This window comes from Cyprinus carpio, chromosome A3 (assembly GCF_018340385.1).
Source record: "Cyprinus carpio isolate SPL01 chromosome A3, ASM1834038v1, whole genome shotgun sequence".
Taxonomy (NCBI): Eukaryota; Metazoa; Chordata; class Actinopteri; order Cypriniformes; family Cyprinidae; genus Cyprinus; species Cyprinus carpio.
In genome coordinates, this window is record NC_056574.1 from 25388941 (window position 1) to 25409778 (window position 20838).

General features: G+C 36.9%; 1 protein-coding gene across 2 annotated transcripts; it reads left to right on the forward strand.

Annotated features, from left to right (window-relative positions):
• The first annotated feature begins 50 nt into the window (after nucleotides 1-50).
• Nucleotides 51-20719, forward strand: LOC109074202 (MHC class II transactivator-like). Of its 2 annotated transcripts, none has more exons than XM_042725905.1 (20): nucleotides 51-1143; nucleotides 10937-10987; nucleotides 11105-11158; nucleotides 11247-11273; nucleotides 11447-11524; nucleotides 11613-11651; nucleotides 11936-12070; nucleotides 12158-12250; nucleotides 12341-12400; nucleotides 12490-12609; nucleotides 15386-15457; nucleotides 15545-17228; nucleotides 17944-18123; nucleotides 18278-18343; nucleotides 18453-18533; nucleotides 18648-18731; nucleotides 18870-18953; nucleotides 19045-19128; nucleotides 19300-19383; nucleotides 19749-20719. In XM_042725905.1, exons 1-20 carry the CDS (start codon nucleotides 825-827, stop codon nucleotides 19822-19824), a joined length of 3471 nt encoding a protein of 1156 aa, XP_042581839.1. In that variant the 5' UTR covers nucleotides 51-824; the 3' UTR covers nucleotides 19825-20719. The 2 variants fall into 2 exon arrangements, with proteins under 2 accessions (XP_042581839.1, XP_042581846.1); XM_042725912.1 differs by lacking the exon at nucleotides 51-1143 and adding an exon at nucleotides 9419-10590.
• The last annotated feature ends 119 nt before the right edge of the window (nucleotides 20720-20838 follow it).

Here is a 20838-nt window from a genome sequence, read left to right on the forward strand (position 1 = left end):
GACCAATGTGTTATTATGAGTCATTGGGAAGTATTTAAGGATCTTTATACAGGACCAAACAAATGTTTCTGGGCTGCAACCGAAAGCAAAGGCTGCTGCATTAAGAACATTGTAGTAGTGTTTGAGTTTTCACTTGGCAGCAAAACTTACTTTCACTATCAGACGAGCACAGCTTACCCCGAAGTATCTGCAACACTGACACAGTTGCCATTTTGGATTAAATAATTAACGTTTATGAATTAAATACTCCTTTCGGCTGCTTCATCACATGCCATTTGTGCTCTTTACACCAACTTCAGAACTGCACAGTCAGGATTGTGGGGTAGTTTGCGAAAAACATCTGCTGCCTTCATAAACTGACCTCAGTAGACAGTTGTTAGGCGAATATTGTATTCATTGTGTCTTGGTGTCTTCCTATCTCCGTATACTGCAAAAGCAGTGTTTTTTATTTTTTAGATGTATTTCAAAATATATAGTTTCAGAAGAAGGGAATGCATTGTGCTCAGTGTATGGAAGCATTTCATTTATGGTATTAGTGGTAGGGGTTGGGATCTGTTCATGGTTTTTATACATAATCTCTTCCATATTAATTCCTAGTAACAAAGGAGAAGTGAGATGGAGATGTGGTCTCTTGATTTGTCCTTGCACAGCACATTAGCACCATTAGTTTTCTTTTGGAGAAAGTACATGCGAAACTGTCCTCACCTGACCTGGGTAAAACTGGTTGTCCTTAAACACAGTGAAGTATAAAGCGGACAAATGGACTCTGCTGAGGGTATTTTTTTTATCCAGGAACAAAAGCATAGATAATTGGCAATGAGGAAATGAATGTGTCTCGCGGCTGCTGTGCAGTCATGGTTCCATTTGAGTATGTACTGTCTCAGGTGAGAAAAGCTTTACAGGTCAGCCCTAGCCTACTGCACGAGCTTCTCAGAGAGCTGCACGAGGCCAGCGTCTTCTCCACCCAGTATTACCAGTCTCTCTACAAGGATGATGAAGATGGAGAGCATTTGCGTGAGGTTTTATATAATGATCCAGAAGATCTGGCCAGAAGACTCACTTTGCCTATCTGGCAAAACTGGGACATCAGTCAAGGCATCCTGGATTCAGTACTCTCCAAAGAGGAGGCTATGGTTCCTTCTGGTAGGTTAAATAGTCATCTTTAAATATCTGTATTTACACGTTTTCTGTCTACTCAATGTGTATTTTTAATATTTTGCACCACATTAAAAAAAAATAATAAAGGTTCTTAATTGGCATTTATTGTTCTGTGAAGAATCTTAGTCAATCCATGGAAGCTTTCCATTCAACAAAATTGTATTTATAGTGGAAAAAGTTTCTTTAGTTTGTTAAATGGAATTTAACAATTACTTAATTAATTTCTTAAAAGAAAAATTGTTCTTTTAAGAAGTGTTCACTAAAAGGTTCTTTTGCTGCTAAAACCCAACTTGGGAAAGGTTTTTTTTGTTTGTTTGTTTGTTTGTTTTTTAAGTTAGAGGATCACTTTTATAGTTGGCCGTAGAATAAATAAGTAATAATAATAATCAGATTAAATAAGTGGTTAAGGGACAATTTAGAACAGTGCTGTGTTACTGAGAAATACATTTAGCCTTTCAAATAACAATAGGAGCATAAATGAGTTGTTTGTATTTTATATATATATATACACACACACACACACACACACACACTGTTCGAATTGTAAACAATTTTGAGGGAGATGGTGTGTTCAATTTCTTTAGTGGGAGCGGGCGGGGTCCTGTAGCTAATTTTACACAATGATTTGAAATTTGTCAAATTTTAAATGGATTGTTATTTAATTAAAAAGCTTTATTAAATGAACTATTATTTAGGCTGTTATCCTTCTGGGGCCTGAAATTGAGGAATTTTGGTCAATACTGATAAAGGATATTTTGCTGAATGTGTTTGTGCTGGCACCTTGGCTGGTTTAAGCTTGGATTGGATAAATAAATATGACAATAGAACTGTCAGTAGGTGGCAGCAAGTCCCTGTTTTAATAAGTAATTTATTGACTCATTCAAATCAAACGATTCGTTCAAAATGGCTGATTCAATTAGAAACTAAACAAGTGAATCCATGGGCTGTGTTCGAAATGCCATACTATCATACTATTACTATTTCTGCAGTATCCAGTAGCCTATGTATTCTGTGCATAGTATGCACATTTTTTTTTGTATGTATGGAATACGAGGATGACCTACTATATTTGACAAAATCTGCTAAATATAATTCAAGTACACTGAAATTAGTACAAAAAATAGTGTTGGCATATCACCATACAATTTATACTATATATGCTATGAATAGTATGTGAATTTTCTGTATGCATGGAATGCCTTAATTACCTCCTACATTTGCTGAAATTTGATGTATGCATCTGAAGACACTGCATGGATTACTGTTTCCCAGAATGCAATGCGCTTCATGTGACGTTTCATCTTCAAACCCATGAGTGAACTGGAGGCGGGGAATAGTAATTATAAAAGTAACACTTGTGTATGTACGTATATACATATACATGTAAACTACAAACTATCACTGTGTATCTAAAAATAATATCGTTAGTAGGACATAAATTCTACTTTAATCTCTACGGCACGTTTCCAATCAAGTAAAATGACGTCACCTTTATCTCTACAGCGCTTTATACAGTAGGCTACTGATTGTTTTAAAGATATATTAAATAATAATAATATTGCAGTAATATATAAATAAATAAAATAATATTTCAATCAAGCAAACAGAATTCAATTCCGCTGTAAAGCAGCTCTAAAAAGAAGTTTGAGTGTATAGAGTGGGGGTACTATGACGTCACTCCGTAGGCGGATCGGCTGTTAGCATGACACTGGTTCCCTTGAAAAAAAAGGCTATAGGAAAAACTGCTTGTACTTGGACTACACCCCACACTTTGTGACTGGCTCCTAGACTTCCTGACTGGGAGACAGCAGTCTGTTAAGATTGGAAATAGGACCTCAGGTACTGTCATAACAAACATTGGCACCCCACAAGGGTGTGTTCTCAGTCCCATCCTCTACACACTGTTTACACATGACTGTGTTGCCTCCCACAAGGATCATTGTGAAGTTCACTGATGACACCGCAGTGATAGGACGGATCACTGGCAGGGATGAAGTGGCCTACTGGAGGGGGTCAGTCTTGTGACATGGTGTGAGGACAACAATCTTACCCTCAACATGGACAAGACAAAGGAGATGATAGTGGACTTGAGGAAAAAGAGGAAAACTCACCAGCCACTGTTTATCCGAGAGCTTGAAGTGGAGAGGGTGAGCAGCTTTGAATACCTGGGGGTCCAAATCAACGAGGACCTCACTTGGACACTCAACACCACCCAGCTGGTTAAGAAGGCTCAACAGCGGCTGTACTTCCTGAGGAAGTTTGGCATGTCACCTAAGATCCTCAACAACTTCTACAGCTGTGTAGTTGAGATTGTCTTGACCAGCTGCATCACTGCATGGTATGGCAACACTGAGGGACCGCAAACATCTACAGAGTGGTGAAGACTGCTGAGAAGATCATCAGGACTCCACTGCCCTCTCTGCAGGCCATTTACCATCACAGAGTCAACAGTAGGGCTGCATCCATAATTAAAGATCCCACCCACCCCAACACGGACTGTTCAGACTTCTACCCTCAGGACGGAGGTATAGGAGTGTAAATTGCATCAAGATTAAGGAACTCCTTCTTCCCCTCAGACTCTTAAACAGGTAGCTAACTAGTGGACTTATCTATCTCAGAGAACAATTGGTTCAGTTGTTTCATCTCATTTGAACATCATTTAGTAATGTTATTGCTGTTATTACTACCATTGTATATTTGTTAATATTACTCATTAATATTACTTCTATTTTGTCAGTCTATATTCCTACTACTGCAACATGGTTTTTATTATGTTTCTTACATTGTATGTATGTATGTAGGCCTATGTGTGTATAGTTTGTATAGAGTATAGTGTGTGTGTGTGTGTGTGTGTGTGTGTGTGTGTGTGTGTGTGTGTGTGTGTGTGTGTGTGTGTGTGTAGATTTGCACTGTCTTGGCATTCATTGTGGACATCAAAGTAAGAATTTCATTACTCAGGGAAACTTGTTTTCCTCAATGGGCAGATGACAATAAACGCGTTGAATCCTTTGTATCCCTGAAACCTAAACATGTTTATTCGTGCTCGTGTAATAAATAAATGTTTATTTTGCGTTACAATTTTTATGAACGTTTAAAAATACATGTTTTAAAACTGTGCCTTCAGATTATTATCATAATGCATATTTGAATGATTGTATGGCACGCATCCATACCCCTGCTTAGCGCGATTAGCTTCTCCGAAGCGTAAACTTCTTTAAAAACTTTAAATTTCCAGCCTCGTGTCCTTTTTCACAGATGATAAGAGAGCATAGATAGGGGCGAGAATCATTATAAGTCTGGGCATGTCGAGCGTTGCAGTGGTTTGCCAGAGCTATCATGAGGGACAAAGTCTATCAAGTGTTGGTAAGGGTTGGCAATGCCTGACTGCCATAAACAGCACTGCAAAGAACGATTGTTTATTTGTAGTGGCGCAGTGATAAAACATGCATGGCGTGTAAGACGCGATCGACCCCCGAGACTCTCGTACTTCTCCTTTTCCCATCACATACCAGATCAGAAAGAAATTTGATTTCAATAAAAATAAAGTAAATATTTGAAAAGTGAAAATAAAACGCCTCATTAATAATTGGCTACAGTCTTATTAGGTATTAGCTGTAGGTGTAGGGAGGGAGGTTTTTGTCCCAATAAAGTGACATGGCATTCATCTGATAAAATGTGTGTGTGTGTGTGTGTGTGTGTGTGTGTGTGTGTGTGTGTGTGTGTAGATTTGCACTGTCTTGGCATTCATTGTGGACATCAAAGTAAGAATTTCATTACTCAGGGAAACTTGTTTTCCTCAATGGGCAGATGACAATAAACGCGTTGAATCCTTTGTATCCCTGAAACCTAAACATGTTTATTCGTGCTCGTGTAATAAATAAATGTTTATTTTGCGTTACAATTGTTATGAACGTTTAAAAATACATGTTTTAAAACTCTGCCTTCAGATTATTATCATAATGCATATTTGAATGATTGTATGGCACGCATGCATACCCCTGCTTAGCGCGATTAGCTTCTCCGAAGCGTAAACTTCTTTAAAAACTTTAAATTTCCAGCCTCGTGTCCTTTTCACAGATGATAAGAGAGCATAGATAGGGGCGAGAATCATTATAAGTCTGGGCATGTCGAGCGTTGCAGTTGTAATTGCCAGAGCTATCATGAGGGACAAAGTCTATCAAGTGTTGGTAAGGGTTGGCAATGCCTGACTGCCATAAACAGCACTGCAAAGAACGCTTGTTTATCTGTAGTGGCGCAGTGATAAAACATGCATGGCGTGTAAGACGCGATCGACCCGAGACTCTCGTACTTCTCCTTTTCCCATCACATACCAGATCAGAAAGAAATTTGATTTCAATAAAAATAAAGTAAATATTTGAAAAGTGAAAATAAAACGCCTCATTAATAATTGGCTACAGTCGCGTATTAGCTGTAGGTGTAGGGAGGGAGGTTTTTGTCCCAATAAAGTGACATGGCATTCATCTGATAAAATGGTGATGTGTGTGTGTGTGTGTGTGTGTGTGTGTGTGTGTGTGTGTGTAGATTTGCACTGTCTTGGCATTCATTGTGGACATCAAAGTAAGAATTTCATTACTCAGGGGAAACTTGTTTTCTCCCTCAATGGGCAGATGACAATAAAACGCGTTTGAATCCTTTGTATCCCTGAAACCTAAACATGTTTATTCGTGCTCGTGTAATAAATAAAATGTTTATTTTGCGTTACAATTATTATGAACGTTTAAAAATACATGTTTTAAAACTCTGCCTTCAGATTATTATCATAATGCATATTTGAATGATTGTATGGCACGCATCCCATACCCCGCTTAGCGCGATTAGCTTCTCCGAAGCGTAAACTTCTTTAAAAACTTTAAATTTCCAGCCTCGTGTCCTTTTCACAGATGATAAGAGAGCATAGACTAGGGGCGAGAATCATTATAAGTCTGGGCATGTCGAGCGTTGCAGTTGTAATTGCCAGAGACTATCATGAGGGACAAAGTCTATCAAGTGTTGGTAAGGGTTGGCAATGCCTGACTGCCATAAACAGCACTGCAAAGAACGCTTGTTTATTTGTAGTGGCGCAGTGATAAAACATGCATGACGTGTAAGACGCGATCGACCCGAGACTCGTACTTCTCCTTTTCCCATCACATACCAGATCAGAAAGAAATTTGATTTCAATAAAAATAAAGTAAATATTTGAAAAGTGAAAAATAAAACGCCTCATTAATAATTGGCTACAGTCTTATTAGGTATGCTTAGCTGTAGGTGTAGGGAGGCATTCATCTGATAAAATGTGTGTGTGTGTGTGTGTGTGTGTGTATGTATGTATATATATATATAGCTATATATATATATATATATATATATATATATATAATATATATATATACATATATATATATATAAATATGATAATTTACACTCAATATGTTATTGCATACTGATTTATAATGTACTACAGTACTGAAGTATAAACATCTGCCACCTATATATTTACACACCTGTTGCTAAAGAAAATGCTTTACAAATTTTGTGTAAACAGAAATTATCATTATTTGCAAATGTAACTATAATAGGCTTTAATTGTTCATTTAAAGACAGCTTAGTGTTGTTTATGTAAAGTCTACCAATTATGGCATGAGTTAAACTGGGCAATGTAGCTTTATTGTTTACTACTTTGAAGCCTTAATAACAAGACTCTAAAAAGAACGTTAGCACATCAGTGTTTGTCATGTGATGACACTGTAGCACACTATTCTGAAACATTTGTTGCTTACTGTATACTGTTTCACACACTATTCTTTAAAAAATAGTAGGCAGTATGCACTGTGTACTGGGCAGTAAGCAGTAAGCAGTAAGCAAGTATGCCATTTTGAACACAGCCCACCTGAATGGACCGTTGAATCTCTGGCTCACTCGATTTGTTCAACAACAGGTTCACTCAAGGAAGGGACCCGTGTTGCTCTGCACTGTTGTTTAAAATTAATAGCACATTTGTAGGCTTCATCATGCAGTCAATGCCTTTAGACTGTCAAAACGTGTTTTGTGCGTGTGTGTGTGCGCACTCTAAAAAATCCGTAAAAACAGAGCAAAATGTAGTACTGTATTAATATGAAGACATTTTCTGTGTTAATTTTTTACTGGTGTTTTTCCCTGTATTTTGAATTTTGCACTGCATTTTGATGTGTTTTAGGGTTAACAGAATTGTCTGTAAAATTAATGCATAATGTCCTGACATAAAATTTAAAAAAAAAATTCATAGTGTGTATAATATGTATTTTTTGTGTGATTATATTGCATAGTGTAAATGTGGTCATCATCTAACATTTGAAATGTACTCAGCAAAAAGATTTTAGCATTAAAATGCTGATTACTTTCTCATGTGCATTTCTCAGTCACAGACAGCTGCACATTATAAATAGTTAAACCAAAAATGAACATCCAAGTGAAAGATATAACCACCAACATAAAAAAAAAAATAGAATCACTGAGTTAGAAAAAGGGTTACCCCCCTCGTAAAAATGATTTGTAAAAGATAATCATCTTCTCAATTTCACACCAAAAAAACAGTCAGAGAGGCAACAAGAGGCATATAGCGACTCTGAAGTAGCTGCAGGAATTTATGACAAAGCATGGTGATTGTGTGCATGTGACAACAATATAAAAAATTCTGCAGAAATGTGGCTTGTATTTGAGGGTTGCAAGAAAAAAGCCACTCCTCAAGAAAGGCCACATGCAGTCATGACTGAGCTTTCCCAAAAAGCACCTTAATTATTTGTCCTCGAAACCAAACAATATGTCTGGCAGAAATCCAATACATCTCACCGTCCAAATAACAGAATTCCTACAGCAAAGGATGGAGGTAGTAATATCCTGTTCTGGGTGTTTCTCTGCAGCAGGGACTGAGCACTTGTCAGGATAAAAGGAAAATGAATAGAGCTAAATACAGTCAAATTCTTGAGGAAAATCTGCTAAATCTGCCAGAAAGTTGTTAATGAGAAGAAGGTTTACCTTACAAAAAGATAATGACCCAAAGCACACAGCAAAACTGAGCACACAGTGGCTAAAGGAGAAAAAGCTGAATGTCCTTACATGGTCTAGTCAGAGCCCAGACTCAAACCCCACTGAAAATCTGTGGAGTGACAATCTTTTCTATACCCACTGTAGATTAATTTGTTTCTTCATGGGAACAGATTTGGAGAAATTTAGCATTACATCATTTGTTAACCACAGTTTTGAACTGTTGTAACTTGTAAACAGTGATTGAGCTGTGCATAGTTTTCTCCTGATTCAGATAAGACAACTTTTTCAATGGAGAGGCAATAATGTTATGGACAGAGGACTCATATTTTAGCCAGCAGCAATGTTTGTTAGTTAAAAACATCTTAATGATGATTTGCATATTAAGAACACACAGCTATTCGCTTCATTTTTAGGTGAACTATTCCTTTAACCCTTTGCACAAAGAATGACATCACTGCGGTAGCAGTGCGACAAGAGAGAGTGAATTAATGTTTAAAACAACGCTGCAGAATACTAGGCCAGCTGTGAAACTGTCAAATATACATGTAAATACTGTCCACATTCCAAGAGTGTTAAATTTCACTCGAACACTGGCATTTTTGCTGTGGTAGCAGCACAACAAGAGGGTGTGAATTAACATTTACAATAACGCTGCAGGATACTAGGCCAGCTGTGAAACTGTCAAATATACATGTACTGTAAATACTGTCCACATTTACTTTACATGCTCAACATTGCTATGTGTTTCAGCTCTCACCCCACAAGGCAAGGACTGCCTGACAGGATGCACCTGTATTTAGTTCTCTCACAGATACTAGAGTCACTTTCTAAGCGTGCTGTGTGGCACAGACTTTTTTTTCTTCCATGGGGACTGTTGATCAAAAAAGACAAAAAAAAAAGAAAAGAAAAAAAAGAACACTGAAAGATGTCAGGGTCAAACCCAAAAGGAGCCACTAAAACTTCTAATGGTATGCCCTCCCTCAGTATAACATACGACTTGACCGTGAGACTATACACTATATGCACTTATATATTACGTACTTATGCACTATGCACTCAACCATATAGGCTAGTACATGAATTATATATGGTTATTTTTTCATTCAGCATCAGAGTCTGATAGCCTGTCCCCCTGTGGTACTTAATTAAAAGCTGCTGCAGGTGAGCGGATGAAGTGTCCAACATTCTACACTCTGTTTTTTTTGTTGTTGTTTTTTTTGCAGTGCATCTGCCGGTTATTTAAAGAGCACTTTTTCTTTTTGGAATTTTCAGTGTTAACGCACTACTCGCACTGTTTATACTACAAAACGTCATAGAGTAGTGCATATATATGTGATTTGGGATGCACCTATTGTATGGTAAATTAACTTGAATGGTATGTCACCGGCAAACCAGGCCAGTTGGCAAGACAATTTATCGTATGGGCAGTGTTAATACAAAACTCAAAGTAAACAAAGTACTTGACATACCATCCTTGGACAATATTTTTGTTTCTTTTTAGAAGGAGGACGGCATGTTTATTTGGAGCTGGGGACTTTAGTGTAAATGGCTTGTTTTAGGATTTGCAGATGGTTGTTTTCTTTTTGGGTGGTTTGTTTTGAAAAGTCAAACATGGCATTACATAAGTGTAACTGGGGTATTATGTAAAACCAGTGTGGTAAAAAAAAAAAAAAAATGGACACAATAGACCATGGAAAATACCTGCCACTCCTGGGTAGTGCACAGGAGTGCCAGGCTTAGAAAAAAATGTGGGTCAACAGTAATTGCTTCGTTTCAACTTCAGTAAAATGTATTGATATTAACTGTTGATAAAAAAAAAATCTGTTGATAAAATGGAAGGCCACATGATAACTTAACATAATCACATGACAATTCAGTAAACATAAAAAAAGTTTTCTGTAAAAAATACATGTATTCTCTTTTAAAGTATTTTTATACTTTAATATGTTTTAGCTTTAAAATACTTTATATTAGCCGACAACATTTGAATAAGACTATAGCTGGAATAGACACAACCTAAAAAAAAAAATAGATAATAATAAAAAATAAATCATTTTTGTAATATATTTGCAAATACATACTGTGTCATTTCATTATCTCCATCATCTCAGAAAATTCAAAATTATCAAGAGGTCGCAGAATGTTTGCCCTTCGTGAGAGAACAGATTTGCTAAACGACTTAGGCTGGTTTGGTATTTACCGAGCAAACCAGCTCCCTTCAATACTGAAAGTAAAAGCAAGTAGTGAAGGTGTCGCCAGTTTTGGTGTTTGCCAGACAATGCCTGAGCCTGTGTAATCTGAGGACACGTCGAGCGCTTATTACAGTAAAAGCTTTGTTTTGCTTCACAACTTTAATGTAATGGATTAATAATACTTCAGAAAACATGGAATATCCCTGTGAAACAGGTAATTTACAAAGATGTTTTAATTTATTAGACAGTTTTATATTTTTTATGCATTTTGCGTCATAAATCAAACTATTTTACTTTGGTGGTGCAAAAAAAAAATAGTCATTTATATAAAATATGCAAAATAAAAAATAATTTGAATAGTCAGACAAATGTTTTTATATCAGAAACGGACTTTTCCCGTCGTGTTGTTTTATCTTTTCACAGAAAAAGCGCGCGCGCTCCACAGCATCTTGCGCGTTCACGCTATAAGCGGATATTAATAGCCTACTATACGATTTCCCTGTGGCACATTTATGTCTTGAATAAATTAATACAATATATTGTGTCAATGTGTTTAACAGATGCTGAAATGCAAGATATTGTCCTTGACCCTGTGTCTGAACTTTTACCTGGTGAGTGGGCTAATAGATGCGCAGCCGATTTGGTTTAAGGTGGTAAACAAATGTTGCACTGTATTTGGCATTTGAGTTTTCAAATGAAAGCTTTAACTTTTGTTATTATTTTCACAGACAATGTCTTCTTAAAATATCTCAACTCACTTGAGTCTATTGAAGAAGATTTCGGTCAGTTTCACTCAATGCCCTAATTATTGCATATCAATGTCATGTAAATGTCATGAAGGCAGTATATAACTTCCTTGTGTCTTGGCAGATCCCAAATTCTTTGATAACTTTTCAGGTAAGACTCTGTAAAATAATATAATTTGAATAGAATCAGTTCTTGAATTACTTATGACATTAACATGTTTGAAGTTGAAGGGGAACCAGTGCATTTGCATATCACACTGTTTTTTTCAAAAATAAAGTGTATTAAATTTAGTAAGGCTTTCACATCTGCTTTGCTAACAACAGTTGACACAGACACAACCTCCACGCCAATACCAGAAAAGGCTTCTTTCACAGATGAAGTGCAAAGCAGAAAGCGAAAAGGTAATGCTGTTTTTCTCTTAGATGTTCTCTAATAAAATATCTGCATTGAATTCAGGAAGTAAGGGGTGTGTTTTCTATCTGTCAATAGTTGATGCAACTTCAGATAAACCCTGCAGCAACAAAAAAGGTAATTCAAACATCACAATGTTGACAACACTGACAAAATGATTGTAGGTGGTCTAGTGGTGGGAACCAGAATTATGGCGAATTATTTGACTCCCAAAAAGTAGTTTTAAACAATATCATTTTTACAGTTTTACTTCTGTTTGTAAGTTACTCATTTCTAAAAAAAAAAAAATGTTGTTAGAACTGTCTAATTATTAAAAAAGGAAGGAAACATATTTGTGATAACTGAGACTCTCAGTCTAATAAAACACAAGTAAAACAGAAAGCCTAAAATCTGTATTGCAGCGGCAGCGTGGCCTGAAAGTCCCTCAAACGGAAGACCGCCCACCATTACCCCTGAGAGTAGCTTTCCTCTGAGCTCAACCCCTTTCCAGCATGTATTGCCTTTCCCTTTCAGCCCCACTCTTCTGCCCCCTAGCGGTGAGTGGCTGTTTTCATGCAGTATTTGCATTTCAAGAAACTAGTCCTTGGCTTTGACCTCTGACTATGAGTCTTTGAATTTCTCAGGAGGTTCACCACTGCAGTTCATCCAGACCATCGGCCCTTATACTGCGCCTCTAATTGGCACTGTGGTTCCCACAGGGACTACATACGTGATTGGTGAGTCCACTGTAAAAGCATCATTAAACAGCTGCATGTGCCTGCATGTTCTTTTAATGTTGTGCACTGTATCCCTAATTTCACATTTAGTATCTGCAGTGTCGCCCCAATGTGTGAGTCCAGGCACTCAGATAATTCCTCTTTCACCTGGTAAGTTAAAAAGATGGTCACATAAGTAATTATGCATTTTAGGATTAGCAGTATTGTAGTGTGTGTTAACTGAAATCTTCCTCTTCCAGCCAATGGCACAGTTGCCCCGAAAGAGCTCACTTTTTCCGAACTTCCAGTTGGCTCATTTTCAGACAGTGCATGCCAGGGTTTGCCACCAGTATCTGTAGACACACTCTCCCCTACAAAAGGTAAGCTCAGAGTTTGGTGACAGTAAATATGTGTCTGTGTAGATATGTATTAAGGATACAAGTTCTACAAACTTTAGAATCTGTTAAATTGTTTTTTTTTTCAGTGTATCCATTGTTAAAGTATGTAATTTCTGCAGCACTAGCATCTTTAGACAGAATAGTAAAGATAATGGCAGATTTGTGCAGAGCCCCTAAGGAGACAAAAGTATGAGATGGGAGAGATTATATTTGGAATAAATTCTATTCATATTTCAATGCTTTTGAGTTTGCTTGCAAAACATTTGCGTTTTCTTGCAAAACTATTGTGTTCTCCTGAGAAGCTTTGCATTCGCTCACAAAAACAATGAAATATAGTTTTTCCTCCCACCTCATATTATTTCTATCAAGAAAGTTTTGCAAGTAGACCCAAAATTTTTAAAGGGAATTGCAAAAATTTCAAAAGCATTGAAATATAATTTTTCCTCCAATCTCTCTCTTTTTTTTTAATACTATCCGCACGTCCCTTAAAGGGCTCTATAGATTTACACTTTTCGGGCAAATTATTCTAGAAATGTAATACTTATGAAACAGAAAAAGAAATATCACCATTTAATCATAACTTCAAAGGCTTACACACATCCAAACAGGATTGTGCAAGACTTCCCTTACCAAAAAGTAGTATACTTCAAGTTTATTTTATTAAGTATACTTAAGTAAAGTTCAAGTATATTTAGACTTTTTGTAAGTATAAGTCAAGTATACTTAAATGTCATTTTAAGTATATTTCTGAGAAGTACATAAAAAGTAAACAAAGCATACTTTCCTATTTTTAGTTTAAAAGAAGTATACTAATAGCACACTTGAATAAACTTCTTTTTCGTAAGGGTTATTATTTTGCTCTGAACACATTTAGTGTAGAGGTTGTTCAAAATGCGTTTTATATATTGGATCCTTTTAAGTCTGGTTTCAGAGCTAAGCATAGCACTGAATTGGCCCTGTTAAAATTAGTAAATGACTTTTTACTATTTGTGGATCCTGGAAATTGTGCAGTTTTGGTATTGTTGGACTTAATCACATCATTCAGTAGAGTGGATCACTGCATTCTTTTAAACAGTTTAAAAACCGAGGTTGGTATCTGTGATTCAGCCTTAGAGAGGTTTGTGTCCTGTTTTACTAAGAGGAGTTTCTCTGTAGAGATAGGTCAGTTTAATTAATTGCCTGCTTATGTTACGTGTGGGGGTGCCTCAGGGCTCCATTTTGGGACAGATTTTGTTTGTCTTATACATGCTCCATTTATGAATCTCACGAGGTTCCATATCACATTTATGCAGATGACGCCCGATTACTGTAATCATGTCAATAAAACCTGGGTCAAAGTCCTTATCTGATTTACTAGCTTGTGTAAATGACAAAAATTTGGGTGGGTGATAATTTTCTTAAGTTAAATGAAAATAAGACTGAAGTCAATTTATTTGGCTCCCCTCATTTGTTAGATGTCCTGACCTCTAATTTAGGGCCACTGCAAGCAAATATCTGCACCCATGTAAACTTTGATTCGGAGTTAAAATTCAACAAGGAAATAAATTCTGTTATTAGAGCCAATCTTATTTTCCAGCTCAGGGGTTTATGGAAACTTAAATCTTTCTTATGTAGAGACAATCATTCATGCCTTCATTTCAATGATGCTGGATTATTGTAATGCTCTGCCAGTGTCAACCAGTTTCCCCTCTCATGCTTGCAACTGGTTCAAAAAGCTGCAGCTCGTTTTTTAATAGGGAAGAAAAGAGTGAGCATATCGCCCCCATTTTAGCACATTTACACTGGCTTAAATTTATAATTTATAATTTATTTGTATTTAAAGCCCTGCACATAGGGGTGGGCTTTTTGACCAAAATCTTATATCACAATGTGAGTAATTTTATTTCACGGTAACAGTATTTAACACGATATACTTATCTTTACAATATCAACATTTTTGATACCATTTCATAATTCTTGTCACCAGTGCCAATAAAAGTAATAATAATAATAATAATAATAATAATAATAATAATAGCCTAAATTAAAAAACAAAAAAAACAAACAAATCAAGCTCACTGAAGACAAGGAAACAGTGATTAAATAAGAACAAGAAACTAATTAAAGTAATAGGACAAAAAACTACAGTAGAACAAATAAACGAGGAATGCTACATACATTGTATAAAGTAATCAAATGTATAAAAACACTGCACATTTTTCACTGTGTAAATGAAATATAAATCATTTTGTGCATATAGTAAAACCAAAAAACTTTAGCAAATGATACCATTTCAATACCACAAAGTCACCAAATTATAAACCTCAATGACCAAAATCGCTTGCAAACGATATGTTTTAGTAGCACAGCAACATCACATGCACATGTAATAGCAATAGAGACGATCTCTAGAGACCAAAATCTCTACCGGTTGACAAATTTGTACTGGTTAATCGTGTCTCAGAGTATATTGTTCACCCCTACCTGCACGGCTGGCTCCAGCTTACATTTCAGACCTTACTTATCCCTAACTCCCCCCAGAGATCTCTTAGATCATCCTCTGATAAACTATTAACTGTCCCGTTGTCCCGCTTGAAAACTAAAGGTGACAGAGTCTTTTCTGTATTAGCCCTGTATTAGCCCCAAAGAAACTGTGGCATTTTACAATTTACCAAGTGTTATCATATTACATTTTTACGGTAGTTCTGTACATATATATTCAATTCTGAACACAAATAATTTTCACAGAATGATTGCTTGTTTGATTTGCAAATTACAGAAGGAAACGCACAGAAAAACTATGATTCCACACCTCCAAAAACTGAAAGGAAAATCCGCCCAGAAGCAACAGGTGAGAAACCAATTTAATCATTAAGCTTGTTAAGCCTGAATTACTTCATTAGACTACGTGAAACATGATAAATGTTTGCTTTTACAGAATGTGTTAAGGAGTACATACGTCACATCAAATCCTACATGAGAGATGCCTGCTGCTCTATGCGTGGGGGAATGGGAATGGAGTCACACTATGTGGACATGCATCTGGTCCAGAGGAAACTCCTTATCAAATCCGGCAAGAATGCAAATAAGTGTTTGGAGAAAGAACTGGTGGTCCTTAGTGATTCAGAGCGAAAGAAAGCAAAGCTGGACAGAAGTCAGTTGTTTCATAACAGTGATTCCAAAATAAAACAGTCAGTCGCTCTCCTGGGAAAAGCCGGAGTGGGGAAATCCACATTCATTCAGCGTTTATGCTTGGACTGGGCGAGCGGGAGCCTGCCTCAATTTCAGTTTGTTTTTATGTTGAACTGTAAAATTTTAGACCTCACACAATCTAACTACAGCTTGAAAGGTTTACTGTTCGATTTGTCTATGTCTCCTCGCTGCAAGGACTCAGACTCTGTGTTCAAACACATTCTGTCCTGTCCCGAGGAAGTTCTCATTATCTTTGACAGCTTTGATCACATTAAAGACTTTGAGGGGCTTCTCCAGTCCCCTGCTAAATCACACACAAACACTAAATACACCATCAAACAGCTATTTTCAGGTTTGTTCCAAAAGGAAATCCTCTCGGGCTGCACGCTTCTCATTGCCACGAGGCCTAAAGATGTTTTAAATCAGGTGCTGCGAAAAATGGACAGCCTTATGGAGCTTTGTGGCTTCTCTCCTGAGGACATCGAGTTGTATACGTCAAAATATTTCGGGAATGCTTCCCTCCAAGAAAGTGCACTAAGACAGATTAAGAATCACAGATACATATACAGTTTATGCTCCAACCCGTTACTTTGTTGGACTACTTGCTTCCTGCTCGAGCACCAAGACAGCTGCAATGATGATTTGCCTTCAACCCTCACAGACTTGTACCAAAGAGCGACCTCAAAGCATCTGCAACTAGCAAGCCTTGAAAATAGCTCATTGTGTAAAAACAGAAAACAGCTGGACATCCCACAGTTATGCAAAATGGCATGGGAGGGACTCGAGAATCATGATACACGTGTAAACCCTGCCAGTTCTACAGAGCTGCTGGACTGCGCTCTTAAAAGTGGCATACTTGCATCCTACAAAACATCTGAGCGTCAGGAAAACCACTTTGTAGACCTTTTCACTCAGAATCTCCTGAGCGCTGTGCACCTGGTACAGTCTAAACAGGTGAACGAAAAAATGGTGGTGGCAAACAGCGTAGTCCATCAGAAGAAACGAAAGGTTCAAGGAGAGTCACAGGACGTGCTGCATAGGTTTGTTACAGGCTTGGTCTTCTGGAAAGCCCCTGATGGAGTCAGCATCCTGGATAGCAGTGTCAACATAAAAGCAAAAAGAAAGGCTGTTGAAACTCATCTGGAGAGCATGAAGCCTAATGATTTGGTTCCTGCCAGGTTACTAGAACTGTTTCATTGTGTTTACGAGACCAGCAGCGCCAAATTTGCCAAACTGCTGTTGAAGAACCTGCCTGACAATCTGTCATTCTATGGGACGCAGCTTTGCCCATCGGACGTGTACGTTATATGCCATCTCCTTCAACATGCCAGCGCACTGAAGCGGACTTTCTCCATTAACCTGCAAGATACATGCATTCCCATCTGTGGCCTGAAAGAGCTTGTGGGACTCAAGTGTATCAAATCATTCTGGTGAGAAGCTGTCAAAATGCATTGCTTAATGAATAGTTCACCTAAAAATGAAAATTCTGTCATCATTTAATCACCCTAAAATCTTTGAAATACAAAAATTCCCATACAGTTACAGTGAAGGGAAACTGAAGCTTCAAAAAGATATAAAGGCATAAAAGTACCATAAAATAGTGTGATGATCAGTTAAAAATTTAAATAGTTATTCAATGAACAAACGATTCATTTAAAAGATTTGACCCAAGAGACTGATTCATTAATGTACCGGATCATATTAAAATAATGATTTGTTCATGAATCATACATTGATGAATGAATCATTCTTTTGAGTCATTTATTCTGATTCACAAAACAGGAAGACTAATCAGATTCACTACTTCGCTGCTTTTTTCATGAACATGGAGATAAGGCAGATGTCAAGACTGTCAGTGAATAATGACAAAAGAATATTGATGATTTTAGAAAAAAGTATTGTATTTTCCACTTTTGTGATAATTTGTGTCCTTTAGAAACCCTTTTTGAAATATAATTGCATGTAAATAAGCATGGAAAACTTTTCTGCTTTTGTGTTTCACAGAAGCAAATTAGTTTGGAACAACTTGAGGAGGAGTAAATAACAAAATGTTCATTTTTTGAATGAACTGTTGTTTTAAGCATAAGGTTTTCATTTATATTTCATGATGTTTATTTAGTATATTATTATTCGTTTTCCCATTAGGGCACATACAGCAGACACCATTGGCTTATGGGAGGACTTGCATCAAAGCAATGATGAACTGAACCTGAAAAGTGCCATTGAGAAATTCACCTTGCACCCATTCAAGGCAACACAAGGGTATCACATAGAGAGCCTGCCTGTACTTGTCCAAATTCACAGAGAGAAGAAGCTACCAATGAGGTACAGCATCAATTTTGTCTTTGATAGGAAGACTGATGACTATAAAAATAATATGAATATTTTTAACTGAATGATGCCATTCCCATTCATGCTTTTCACTTCAAATTGTAGCATAAAATGATGCTGTTGATAAGGTGTATGATTGTACTTTCAGTGAATTTGTGTCTGCACTGGATGAAGGTGTACCAGCTCTCCGACATCTTCAGAGACTGGAATTTGAGTGAGTTAATCTCACTCTTATCTTCTTCTTCTCCTAATTTCGGTTCCTGTTTCCATTTCCTCTGTATGACTGTTGTTTTTATAATATGTGGTGGTGTTCTGCATTGCAGGCTCGGAGTCCAGAACGGTCCTGAACTTTTCCCTAAACTCATAGATGTCCTGCCTTCTCTGCAGTCTCTCCAACATCTGGAGTGAGTTTTCAGTGCTGGATATCGTATGTTTTCATGACTATGTTTGGATTGGGGAAAAAAACCTTTAGTGTTTTAAGATTTAAAAATGTTCTTGATTCTTTGTTTGTCTTTCAGCCTTGAGAAAAACCAAATAGGAGACTCTGGTGCTGAGAAGCTTGCTGGTGTTTTACATTTTTTGGAATGTCTGAAATTGCTAAAGTAAGTTTTGAAACATTTATCCGCTTAAATATCACACAATGGGTGCTTAATAGTCTTTGGAAAACTTTCCAAAGTAATTACAACTTGTAAAGGAATAACTGTGTCACAACTGAGCTGTCCAATGTCCCCACCATACAGTCTGTCTCAAAACCTCATTGGAGATGCTGGAGTGGAGAAACTGGCTAAAGCTTTGGCATCAGTCCCTTCTCTACAGAGCCTCAGGTACAGACACCCTCGGAAATATATTTACCATCACTAAGGAAAATGTGATTTTTGGAAGTGTTCATAAGACTTTTTACTAATGTCCTTCTAGCCTCTATGGAAATGCAATTGCTGACAGCGGAGCTGAACATCTGGCCTTGGTTTTACCAGACATGAACTTACTGCAGGATTTGGAGTAAGTATTTATTCATATCATGTTAAATCTTCAAAGATATATAAAACAAGAACATTTATTTCGTTCCATTTTAGTATCTTAGTCATTTTGACAAACAGTTTCTCTTCAATTCTCTCTTTTTTAATGCAAGAAAGATATTATATCTATGCATTTCTTGTAATTTACTTCCAGTGTTAAGTTCAACAAGTTCACAGACATTGGAGCTACAAAGCTCAGTGCTGCTCTGAAAAACTGCACAGGAATGAAGTCTCTGGAGTGAGTATCTAATATTAAAAAACGCATTTACCATCCTTTTGGACTTCATGTAATGTACTGTAGTAGTCTGAGGCTAGCACATCAGCGTTTACTTGGATAACTTTTTCTTGTAATTAGGTATCAGATACTTAGCATTTCAAGACTGAGAACAACATTTGAGCTAGTTTAAACAGAAAATAAGAGATCTTGCAAATCTACTGTTTGCCAATACAGTCAGGTGGACAGATTATTAGTTAACATTATAAGTTATGATTATTATTAGACTGTGCATTAAGTCAGTTATTATTGCAGCATTTAATATCATTAGATAATTTCACAACTTTTCCTGATATGCAAGTTTTCTTGTTTTCCTTCTTCCTCATTAGGCTGTGGAATGACTGCATTCCATACGGAGTTTTTGAACACCTCCGTCTTCAAGATCCACGGATAAGATCTCTTTAACACATTTTGACATTTAAAGGGGTGCTATTATGCTTTGTCACTTTTTCAACTTTAGTTAGTTACAAACCTCAAAGTCCAATTCAAACAGAGATATTTATTTAACAGAAATCACTTTTCAAAAACTACAACGAACGACTCGTTCGGACTACATTGCATATTTTCCGGGATTTGTGATATCACAAATATCGACAAATTGGATGAGACCTGATCGAGCTGCACTAGAGAAAGCAACGAGTGTTATATCACTATGTCAGAGACATGCTAGCTTTCCCAAGACAGACGAACGTAGAGTGGTTACAATCATCCGGGTTTAAATCACGCTCAAATTCATTTGATTTTGACGCAATATTTACACTGAGGCTCATAGCAGGAGGAGGCTATGGTAAGGGCATGGCATTTCCCGACCAGGCGCAGAGTGCTGCTAATCACAACACACACTGGCCCAGCGAACCAATCACAGCACATTTCATATTTCAGAATCAGTCCTTCTTTTGATAAAGGAACTATTTAAGCCGTTCATGCCAGACTGGGGAGAGAGGTGTTGTAATAATGTAAAATATGTGAAAAATAATGTGTTTTTCGAACAACCTATGAGAGCCTCTTCTAGTACACCCCCAAAACAAAATCAAGACCTTGTAAAAGAGCATAATAGGACCCCTTTAAAAATGGCCACATATTGGACAGTTATACCTTGAAATTCAATAGTTAATCAACATTTGTCAATAAAGACACTAAACTGCTTTAAAATGTTGTTTCACTTTCTCACTGAAATAATTTTACATTATGACTGACTTGCACTTTCTGACACTTTTGTGAATATTCCCTTCCTCAGTACTAAATGTATTTTTTTGTTACAATCTTATACTGTATTTTACAATAAACACAAGTTCTATGAGCCTGCTGTGCTGATTGTGACAGTTTCAGATGTCAGATACATCAGATTTAATGTATTCTGGTATTGAAACAATTTGGTTAAAAGTTAGTCTGAAACATCTTAAGCCATTACTCATAGGG

Excerpts from the sequence above, each read along its gene's own strand:
- LOC109074202 (XM_042725905.1), top strand. The coding sequence starts at position 825 with ATGAATGTGTCTCGCGGCTGCTGTGCAGTCATGGTTCCATTTGAGTAT. Across the intron at positions 10,988-11,104 it reads TGTGTCTGAACTTTTACCTG|ACAATGTCTTCTTAAAATAT; the intron begins GTGAGTGGGCTA and ends TTATTTTCACAG. Across the intron at positions 15,458-15,544 it reads AATCCGCCCAGAAGCAACAG|AATGTGTTAAGGAGTACATA; the intron begins GTGAGAAACCAA and ends TTGCTTTTACAG.